Source organism: Phyllostomus hastatus, unplaced genomic scaffold, assembly GCF_019186645.2.
Source record: "Phyllostomus hastatus isolate PE091 unplaced genomic scaffold, TTU_PhHast_1.1 phas_contig_210, whole genome shotgun sequence".
NCBI lineage: Eukaryota > Metazoa > Chordata > Mammalia > Chiroptera > Phyllostomidae > Phyllostomus > Phyllostomus hastatus.
In genome coordinates, this window is record NW_025333737.1 from 38640815 (window position 1) to 38651170 (window position 10356).

General features: G+C 72.0%; 1 protein-coding gene across 4 annotated transcripts; it reads left to right on the forward strand.

Moving 5' to 3' along the window:
- Positions 1–1309: 1309 nt before the first annotated feature.
- Positions 1310–9867, forward strand: SLC16A3 (solute carrier family 16 member 3). 4 transcript variants are annotated; one of them, XM_045836698.1, is made up of 5 exons: positions 1310–1331; positions 7217–7470; positions 7745–7888; positions 8180–8938; positions 9172–9867. In XM_045836698.1, exons 2-5 carry the CDS (start codon positions 7248–7250, stop codon positions 9429–9431), a joined length of 1386 nt encoding a protein of 461 aa, XP_045692654.1. In that variant the 5' UTR covers positions 1310–1331; positions 7217–7247; the 3' UTR covers positions 9432–9867. The 4 variants fall into 4 exon arrangements, with proteins under 4 accessions (XP_045692654.1, XP_045692655.1, XP_045692657.1 ...); XM_045836699.1 differs by lacking the exon at positions 1310–1331 and adding an exon at positions 1665–1853; XM_045836701.1 differs by lacking the exon at positions 1310–1331 and adding an exon at positions 3056–3077.
- The last annotated feature ends 489 nt before the right edge of the window (positions 9868–10356 follow it).

The window sequence follows — 10356 nt, forward strand, 5'->3', positions numbered from 1 at the left end:
AGGAGCAGGACGCCCCGACCCCCAGCCCCACTTACCAGCCGAGCCCAACGGCAGCCGCCTGGGCCGAGAGCACAGCTGAGTCGGGCCGGGCCGGCCTCTCCCACCCGGAGTCCGGGCAGGTGTGGCCTCGGGGCAGGGGGCGCGTGAAGAGGGGCTCGGGCCACTGCGCACCAGGTCCCTGAGGAGAGCGGGGTCTCTCCTGAGCCGGGACCCCTGTGGGCCCCGGGGCAGGGCTGGTGGCTGGGCAGGAGCGTCTGCCCCATGACCCAGCTGTGTTCGCTGACGCCGCCGGGCCTGCCTCGGCCCTGTCCTCGGGGTGGTGTCAGGCTGCTGGGCAAACCACAGGCCTGGTGTCCGGTGGGGGCTTGAAGACTGGGTTCTGAGTGGCTCCACCAGGCCCCGGGAGCTTCCCTGGGGCCTGGGACCTGGCCCAGGAGGAACAGGAGGCCTGTGCCCTCGCCTCCCTGGGTTCTGCCACCAAGACCCTCAGAAGCTTCTCCAGGTTTCCAGCGTCATTCCTGGAACTCCTCCGTCCCCGCGCACAAGCAGACAGAAGGCGGGGCACACCCCCGAGCCTCGGCCAGCCTGGGAGGGCGGGTGGGGACAGCCCTGGAGACCCCTGGAGCACGTGGGCCTGCGGCAGTGACTTCCCGTGGCTGGAGCCAAGGGCATGGGGAGGAGCTTGGGGGAGGGGTCTCGGCGTCCAAAACACAAAGCAGGGACTTGGCACCTCGGGAGAGGTGGTGACACGGTGGACTCGGCCCGGAGGCCAATCCTGCCCCGCTTTGCGTGTGGGGTGGGGGCTCCCGAGGCCCCTGGAGAGGTTATCCTCCACTGAAGCCCCACCCCCCGACCTGCTGAGATCTCTGTGATAAAGCCTGGAGCGGGCAGCGTCCCTGCCTGCCGCAGCCCGGGAGCCTCGGTGCCCCTCCAAGTGGGGCGGGTGGGAAGTGTTCCCGTGGCCCCAGCTCCAGTGCCCCCCCCCCAGAGTCACACTGCCTGGCGCCTCCCCAGACCTTAGCTCTCCCCAGGGGCAGGGGAGACCAGTGAGGTCTGAGCACCTTGCCCCTGCCGGCAGAGGCACCCCTCCCCCAGAAGCGAGTGTCTGCGGAAGGGCGGACGTGTCCCGCGGCCACACGGCCCACACGTCCGAAGGTGCTGGGTGCGTGAGGGGAAGGAGAGCGGCTTTATCCGGCGTCGCAGAGCCCCGAGCCACACGGGGAAACGGAAGTTCGTGGGGGGTGCTGCTTCACCCGGGGAGATCACATAGGCAGCGCAGGGCCCGCCCCGAGCGCGCCCCAGCCCCAGCCCAGGCCCCCGAGGAAGCGCAGGTTTGGATGGGGGTGCAGACCCCGGGTGGGGCTGGGGAGGGGGGCCGGAGACGTGGGAAACCCACGGGGTCCGAAAACACCGCTGCACGAGAGCTGCTGGTGGGCGCACGGCCCCGGGAGCAGGGGTGAGAGGGATCCCTGCCCGGAGGGAGGTCCCGGGATGGCCAGAGTTGGAAACCAGCGGCCCTGAAGCCGGCAGGCGGAGGGGTGGGAGGCGGCCAGGCGCTGGGCGGCCCGACCGAGGGTTCAGAGGGCGCGGGACGAGCCGGACGAGGAGCCCCGTCCCCAGGCTGGGCCGGCTCTGGGGCCGCTGGGCCCGGTGGGAGCGCGGCCGCCGTGGTCTGGGAGCAGGGGGCGCCCCTCCCTCGGCCGCGCGGGGTCCGGGCGGGGCGGCAGGGGCGGCGCCGGCAGCCGTGACGTGCACAGGGGACGTGCGGCGCGAGCAGCTGGGGCGCCCGGTCGCCCCCAGTGCGGACCCAGCGGCCGGGAAGTCGGGCAGGAGCCGCCAACGGGTGGCGGCAGGTAGGCTCGGCCCGGATGCTCCGCACCGGCTGGGGGCCAGCGCGGGGACCTCCCAGTCCGCCCGGGCACTGAGCCCGCGCTTTCGCTCCGCTCGCCCCTGCCCCTCCCGGTCCCAGGCGCCGGGCTCGGACCAGCCTCCCGCCCCTTGCGGGTGCGCCCCAGAGCTCCCCAGGGGCAGCCCCCTCCACGCCCCGGACCCAGGCGGCCCACGGTCGACCCCCTCTGCCCAGCGCAGCCACCCCTCCGTCACACAGCCCTCGGGGGCTGGGCTCCAGCCAGGAGGTGGCTGCGCCCGGGGGCCCGGCCAGTCCCGGGTATAAATAGCTCGGCCCACGGCGGGCCAGGCGCGCTCGGGCTATATTTGGTGGGGTCCCCTCCCAGGGAGCGGGGAACGTGGGGGCAGCCCTCGTCCTTATCTCCTTTCCTCCTGGCCTCACCCTAAACTTGCTCCGCCACCAGGAACTGGCCTGGGCCCCCTGGGTTCCCCTCACCCGCGCCCAGGCCCAGACCAGGTGGGGCCTCAGTGTAGTTATCCAAACAATGGGTTGGTGATGCATCTACCCAGACGGTGGACCAGGCTTGTGGCCAGCAGGCCTGTGAGTGGACGAGGAGTAGTGAGTTGGGCCGCTGGGGATGCCCAGTGTCTGCGAGAGGGACGAAAGGGCCCGAGTGCCGTCTGTCCCCGAGGCGCCTGAGCGGACAGAACGGCTCTGTGTGATGGCCACAGCCAGGCGGTCTGAGTGAGGGGCAGTGGATGAGGGGCAGTGGATGGCGGCCACACGCTCCTCCATGCAACCCAAGCCCCTGGGGCTCGTCCAAAGCCCAGAGCAGGGGTGGGTGCTGGGTGGGTGGGTGGGTGCCAGGTGCTCCCGCCTCACTGCCAAGGCCCGAGGGCTGTGGGTGCTGGGAGGTTGGACTGGGCCCTGGGGCTGGGGCAGGGGTTGAGGCCTTGCTCCGCGGCGGGAGGTCCGCTCCACAAGGGCCGTGAGGATGCCCGCAGCCGTGGCCAGGTGGGTGTGGGGCCTTCCTGCCCAGCAGTCTGTGGTGTGGACAGAGCCTGGGGTGGGCCCTGGGAGGCCTGGTCACAAGGCAGGCTCTGTAATGACCCCACGTGACCTCGGGCAGGGCCTGGCACCAGGAGACGACCGGACTCCAGCCGGACACCTCAGCTGGAGGGGCAGCGCGGAGGGGGCTTTGGGTTCCCCAGGGCAGCCTCGAGGAGGTGTGAGTGGAGGGGGCCCTGGGGCTGGCCCTTCTGGGAGGTGGTCAGTGCAGAAGCGCCAAGCAGAGCCCTGGACCCATGCACGGGGCCTCGGGGTCAGGCCTGGCACACCGGGCAGGCCCGTGGTGGGGGTGGGGGTGGGGGTGAGGAGCGGGGCGGGCAGGGTCTAGGTCTCCTCCAGCGTTGCCTCGGCCCGCATCTGTGAAATGGGCCGCCAGGGGACGCCGTCCCGGAGACCGGTGTGTGGGCCGCCCCAGCGGAGGGAGAGGAAGCTGGCCCCGCCCTGAGGGAGCCGCGGGATTCCGCGCTGCTGCGGGGATCGCTGACCCAGCGGCCCGCACGTCGCCGTGCGCGCCGGATAATACGGCATCGGGCAAGGGGGCGCCTACTCCAGGCAATACGGCGGCCGCTCCTCCCTCGGCGCGTGGTCACGTCCCCCACGTCCCGCGGCCGGCGAGCGGTCCGGCGGAGCATCCTCCCTGCCGGAGCCCCCTCGCCCGGCGGGAGGCGCATCCAGCCGGTCTGCGCCAGCGCTGGGGCGGGGGGGAGTGTGGCGGAGGGCGTGTGAGGTCCTTCCGCTCCCCAGCCACCTCCCTCCCCGCACCCGCCTTGCGAGAAGATGGGAGTCACCCTAGAGCTTGCAGGGGCACCAGGCACGCTGGGGGCGCAGACCCTTGTCCAGTGTCCCCCTCCCCCCTCCCCAGGAGCAGCGGCAGGTGCCACCCCCCCAGTCACAGCTTTGCAAGCTCATGGGGCGGCATCTGGGGTCCTGCCCCTCCCCAGGAGGCGGGGGTCCGGATGTGCAGGACAGGAAGGGGGCCCTCCCTCCTCCGGGCAGCACAGGGGCCAGTTGCCCGCTGCCGCCCCTGCCGGCTCCGGGGGCCTTGGGGCTGCTGCCCGGGGCTCAGGTGCCGCCGGCCTCCTGCTGAGGGAGGAGTCCAGAAGGCAGGCCGTGGCCCCTTTCCCGCCCAGGGCTCGGAGTGCGGGAGGACGGCCCGCCAGCCTCCCCAGGAGGCCACCTAGCGAGCGCTGCCCAGGCTGCAGGCTCCAGGGCTGAGGCCGCCGCACCGGACCCAGGGGACGTGGCCTCTCCTGGGGGCTGACGGGCCAGACTCCGGGACCGAGACACAGGGCGAGGGGGCTGCGGCACAGAGTGGGCCTCAGGGGCCGCAGCTGGGCACTGTCCACGCCAAGATGCAGTTCGAAGCCTGGGCGGATGCCGGCAGGGGAGCGACCCCGGGGTGGGGTGGGGAGCAGGGGTGACACCAGAGGAGGCCAGGCCCTCAGGGCTTCCCACCGGGCAGGTTGGGGGCCGGCTCCGGGGCTGGGACCCCTGAGGGAGCAGTTCGGGGAAGCCTGGCTGGGGAGGCTCGTGGGTGGGCCCTCAGGTGCGTGGCTGCCGAACAGGCCCCTCCAAGGGCCCCCGGGGGCTCTGCTCCTCGGTTGTCAGCCACCTAGGGCGTGGGGCCGTCGAGGGACCTGGCGGGGAGGGGCACCTGGCCCCCACCTGGGAGATCAGCTTTCTGCGGCCCAGAGGGCGGGTTATTTCTGGGCCCGGGACATGGTTTGCGTGCTTCCCTGGGAGGGTAAATGTCACAAAAGGCCAGCCAGGCACCACGGGCCCACCCCTGTGCTGGCACTGCCTCCCTGAGCACCACGTGAGGGTCCCCAATGCCCCCGGGGGGCCGCTCCCTGCATCCTGGGTCCAGACCGGGCAGTGGCAGGGTTTCCTTGGGCCTCGGCCAACCCCTCCTGTCCCTCATCGGGCAGGTTCGCTCCTGCAGCCCCCACCCCACATACGTGCTGTCCCGCTGGACAGAATCCCTTTGCCCCCAAACTAGAACCACCCCCCATCCTGCCTTCCCACCCCTTTCCCCGCACCCACCCCCCCCCCCACTCACAAATCACCACCTCCCAGGGAAACCTCACTGTGAGGAGCAGCTGGTGTGGGGGATGGGGTGGGGCCATTTCAGTGCCACCCACAGGCGGGCGGGGGGGGGGCGGTCAGCTGGGCCTGAAGAGCCGGGGGTGGGGAGCAGGGCTGGCAGGGAAGGCCCGGAGAGGGGCCTCTCGCCCCACGGAGCCATGAGTGGCAGCCGCTTGGCCCACACGGGTCCCGGGACGAGCGGCCCCCTCCTGGTGTCTGGGCCCCTCAGACTTCCAGCAGCTAGTTCGGGGGGCACCTCATATCCCACAGGGAGCTCCAGGCCCTCGAGGGCTGGCCAGGGAGGGACAGGGCGGCCGGTGCAGCGGGCAGAGCCTGGAGGGCGGCCGAGGCTCGCCTTGTGACGCTGGGCCCCCGGAGCTGGGCCGTCATTCCTCGTGGTCGCTCTGGACACGCGCCCCTCCCTGGTGCCGTCTGACCGCGGGCCCTGGGTCGGGGGTGTCCCCGCTTTCCCCCTTAAGTAACCTTGCCCGGTCACGACGTGTTCCTAAGACGCACCTATTTCCCAGTACGTTTCCTTCACAATGACCCCGAGTGACCTCCGGACTCGGGCTGCTGGGCGCCCACCAGCGTGTTGGGCCCGCAGGCTGACCCTGAGCTGGGGGGAGGCACCGAGCACAGAGGCCCCCTCCTCTGCAGTCCGGCCCCAGGCCCCCCGAGTGCCACCAGGGGCCGGGCCGGGCCCCAGGCCAATGGACGAGTGTGCAGGATGCGGGGATGCCCCCCTGGGGCCCTCTGCTGCTCCCAGACACCGGCCCAGCCCCTGCCTCGGGGGCAGCCCCCGTCCTGCTCGTGGTCGTCCGCCCGGGAGCCTCCCAAGTGCCCAGGGCACCGAGTCTGGGAGCAGCAAGCACCTCTCGGGTTTCCCAGCACTGGCGCCCGCGGCACTGCCCCGGGCCTCCAGCCCCGCCGGAGTGGGGTGGGGCGGTTCTGCCTCGTCATCACCCTGCGGACGGACTAGCGGGGCCCCGGGGGTCCGGCCCTCCCACGGTGCTGCCCTGCACAGCTGGGGCTGCTCCCCACAGTCACATGGGGAGGCCCCTGGAAAGCGTTCCCCCACACGCCCTCCAAGCCAGCGGCCCCCTAGAAGTCACCGCACCTGTGGCCAGGACGCTGGGGAGGGGACGGTGGCAGGCCGAGGTGGGGTCTGAGGACAGGGGCCAGAGTGCAGCCAGGACAGTCTGGCAGCCGGGGGACGGGGGGGGGGTTAGAGGGGGGCTGACGGGAAGGGATGCCAGGAGGTGCTCGGGCCTCGGAGCGGGCGGGAGTATTTATACCGCGGGACGGGGTGTTCCCTCAGAGGGCTGGTGCACAGCGCGCTGGGCCGGCCGCGGGGAGGACCCGGCTGCAGGGGCTGCCCTCCTCCCCCACGCCTGCAGCCGGGGCGGGCTCGCCTTGGAGCAGCTGCTGTCCGGCAAGGTGGGGGGCAAGGCCGCCAGGCTGCTCTGGAGCTGGACTTTCGGTGCCAGCATCGGCTGGAGGGGCGCACAGGGGATGAAGGGGATGAAGGGGATGAAGGGGCGGGTGGGCGGGCCTCCGGCTGCAAGTCTGGCCCCAGGTTCCAAGTTACCCCAGTCCCCAAGGAGCCCAGTCTCCGGGCGGTCAGAGGCCCGCTGGGTCTGGACCGCCGTGAGGTTTGGGCTGCCTGGCAGCTGGAGCGGTCTCTCCCCTGGGCTGGAGGGACGCCCCTCCCTGCCCGCCCCGAGCTCGCCACAGCAGCAGTCCAGCAGCGGACGGGCATCTGGGCTTCGGCCCTGCTGCCTGCCCAGTCCTTGGCCTCTCCCCTCTCCCCGGAGGAGCTGGGGCCTGTGCATTACAGCGGGTGGGGGCCTCCTGTCTGGGCACAGGGCTTGTCCTCGGTCCCCCCCGCCCCCGCCTGCTCAGTGGCACTGCTGTCTGTCCCCAGCCCCAGGCCCCAGATGGTGGGATTTCCCAGAGGGGGCCCCAGGTCCCTCCCCTCTGGGATGCCAGCCCGCCCTGGGGGCCCTGCTGCGTCACCCCAGGGCCAGAGGCCTGGGGTCTGCCTCCAGGAAGTGGAGCCTGAGACCCAGCTGAGCCCGGGAGAGCTGCTGCCCGTGGGGGCAAGCTGCGTGGGAGCCGCCTGGTGCAGGCGGGAGGCCTGCTGCCAGCCCTCGCTGGTGTCTGTCCCCGCACCGCCGGGGGACGGCCACCTGACGGCCTGGCTTCCTTTCCCAGGGACTCAGAGCCAGGAGCCAGCCCCCCTGCCATGGGCGGGGCCGTGGTGGACGAGGGCCCCCCCGGGGTCCCGGCCCCCGACGGGGGCTGGGGCTGGGCCGTGCTGGCGGGCTGCTTCGTCATCACGGGCTTCTCCTACGCCTTCCCCAAGGCGGTCAGCGTCTTCTTCAAGGAGCTGATGCACGAGTTCGGCATCGGCTACAGCGACACGGCCTGGATCTCGTCCATCCTGCTCGCCATGCTGTACGGGACAGGTGAGGGCCACCTCACGGGCTGACCAGCCAGCCGGCCCTGGCTGGGACCCGTCCCGACAGCGGTGCCCGCGCGGCTGTGAGGCCCGGAGCACCAGGCCGGGCCCTTCCTGGCAGGCGGCCGGCTCTCACGCCTGCAGACGCCCGAAAGGAGACCGCTGCTGCCACACGGCGTCTGGCCCGGTGCTCTGGGCCCTGGGCAGCCGGTGCTCCAGGGGTCTGCCTGGCTGGGGTGCTGGGGGGGGCCGGCCCGCCACTCAGCTGCCGCTCCCCCCAGGCCCGCTCTGCAGCGTGTGTGTGAACCGCTTCGGCTGCCGGCCCGTCATGCTGGTGGGGGGTCTGCTGGCGTCCCTGGGCATGGTGGCCGCGTCCTTCTGCCGGAGCATCGTCCAGCTATACTTCACCACTGGGGTTCTCACCGGTGAGTGGGGCCGGCCGCGGGGCGGGGGGGGGGCCGGATGACCACGGCTCAGGCCCACAGCTCAGACCCAGAGAAGCCCCGTCACCCCCACCCCAGGCACCAGCCTGGCCGGTGCTGCCCCTCCTGCTGTCTCTCCTGGCCCGTCCATCGGGGGCAGGGCTCTGTGCACACTGGGTCTCCTCACGGGGAACCCTCGATGCTGGGCCTGCGCGGGGGACAAAGGGGGCGGGGCAGAGGCGGAGGCGGAGGCGGAGGCGGGGCAGCACCTCACGGCCGGCCGTCCCCTTCCAGGCCTGGGCCTGGCGCTCAACTTCCAGCCATCCCTCATCATGCTCAACCGGTACTTCAACAAGCGGCGCCCCGTGGCCAACGGGCTGGCGGCGGCGGGCAGCCCCGTGTTCCTGTGTGCGCTGTCCCCGCTGGGCCAGCTGCTGCAGGACTACTACGGCTGGCGGGGCGGCTTCCTCATCCTGGGCGGCCTGCTGCTCAACTGCTGCGTGTGCGCCGCGCTCATGCGGCCCCTGGTGGCGGCCGGCGCGGCGCCCGCGCCCGGGCCCCAGCGGCCGGCCCGGCGGCTGCTGGACCTGAGCGTCTTCCGGGACCGCGGCTTCGTGGTCTACGCGGCCGCCGCCTCCACCATGGTGCTGGGGCTCTTCGTGCCGCCCGTGTTCGTGGTGAGCTACGCCAAGGACATGGGCGTGCCGGACGCCCGGGCCGCCTTCCTGCTGACGGTCCTGGGCTTCGTGGACATCTTCGCCCGGCCCGCCGCCGGCTTCGTCACGGGGCTCCCCCGAGTGCGGCCCTACTCGGTCTACCTCTTCAGCTTCTCCATGTTCTTCAACGGCTTCACCGACCTCACGGGCTCCACGGCCGGCAACTACGGCGGCCTGGTGGTCTTCTGCATCTTCTTCGGCATCTCCTACGGCATGGTGGGCGCCCTGCAGTTCGAGGTGCTCATGGCCATCGTGGGCACCCACAAGTTCTCCAGTGCCATTGGCCTCGTGCTGCTGCTGGAGGCCATTGCCGTGCTCATCGGGCCCCCGTCCGGAGGTGAGGCTGCGGCGGGCGGCGGGCCGGGGACCCGGGCCAGACCCCCTGTCCCAGCACCTGCCCGTCCCAGGGAGGGGCCCCTACGGTGGGGTGGCCGTTGGCAGGAGGAACCCCTCCCCCCTCCCAGCACAGCCAGGCCGCCCCGTCCCCTGGCACGCAGCCAGCAGGTGTGGGGAAGGGCCCGCTCAGTCCGCCGAGGGCCAGGGCTGGCTGACGCACCTCCCCCCCTGCAGGCAGGCTCCTGGACGCCACGGGAAGGTACCAGTTCGTGTTCCTCCTGGCGGGGGCGGAGGTGGTGGCCGCCTCCCTGGTGCTGCTGCTGGGCAACCTCTGCCTTGGGAAGCGGCCCACGGGGGCCGCCCAGGAGGAAGAGGCCCACAAGCCCCCGGTGGATGCCAGGGACGGGGTGGACTCGAGGGAGGTGGAGCAGTTCCTGAAGGCGGAGCCCGAGAAAGCTGGGGAGACGGCCCACACCCCGGAGACGAGCGTCTGAGCCGGCGCGGCCGGGATGCGGGGACACCGAGTTGAGGCCTCAGGGCTTGCGTTTATTTCGCGGACAGGACCGGCTCGGGCGGGGCCCCGGCTCCCCGCAGCGGGTCAGCGCCATCACTGTTTTCCGGGGAGGCGGTGGGTGGGGACGTGTCATTCCAGAGCAGACCTGTGGTGAGGTCAAGCTCGAGTCACAGGCCGTCTGCACCAGGCGCCCAGCCTGCTGGGTGGCCAGGCGCCCACAGCTGGGCGCGAGGACTCAGAAACCCGGGCTTCAGAGACACTCTCCGGGCGGTGGCCCGGGCACAGCCCTGCGTCAGGCTCGCCCCCTGGGCCTGCCCCCCACACCCACCTCCACCCCGGTGCCCCCGCCCCAGTGTCTGGGGGCAAAGCTCCCCTCCTCCACCTCTGGAGGGTCTGGAATAAACCTGCCTGTCAGGGGAGCAGAGCCTGGCTTTTGAGGGAGTGCGTGGCCCGCCCTTCACCCCCAGTCTGACTTCCTCAGCGAACACCAAAGTGGCTCTGGCCCTGTCGGCAAGTTGGCTGAGTACCACGGGCGGGGGCCCTTCCGGCGGGCAGCCGGGACCCCCAAGGAGGTGTGTGTTCACAAAGAGCTGCCTGCCTTCTGTGTATTCGCTCCACGGATGCCGCCAGGGCCCTGGGGAGCTCCCCACACTCCCCATCCAGCCCTGCCGGCCTCGCCCAGGCCCCTCACACCCACCTGCCCTTGTGGCCGGTGGCGCCTGCATGGCTGGGGAGCGATCAGAGGCCACTGGGCCGCCTCAGTAGGTGATGCGTCGAGGGCGCTGGGGCCGGCACTGGGTGCCCTGGCGGGCCGTGTGCAGCCGGAGAGATGCCACGTCCCTGCTCCTCTGCAATGAAAAGCAAGCGAGGGCTCACGTCTGGGGCTCAGTCAGGAGACGGCGCCC

What these genes read in the sequence shown, in the direction of transcription:
- SLC16A3 (XM_045836698.1), top strand. Translation starts at nt 7,248, where the DNA reads ATGGGCGGGGCCGTGGTGGACGAGGGCCCCCCCGGGGTCCCGGCCCCC. An exon ending in CGCCATGCTGTACGGGACAG is followed by an intron (nt 7,471 to 7,744) that starts GTGAGGGCCACC and finishes CGCTCCCCCCAG; the next exon opens with GCCCGCTCTGCAGCGTGTGT. An exon ending in CATCGGGCCCCCGTCCGGAG is followed by an intron (nt 8,939 to 9,171) that starts GTGAGGCTGCGG and finishes CCCCCCCTGCAG; the next exon opens with GCAGGCTCCTGGACGCCACG.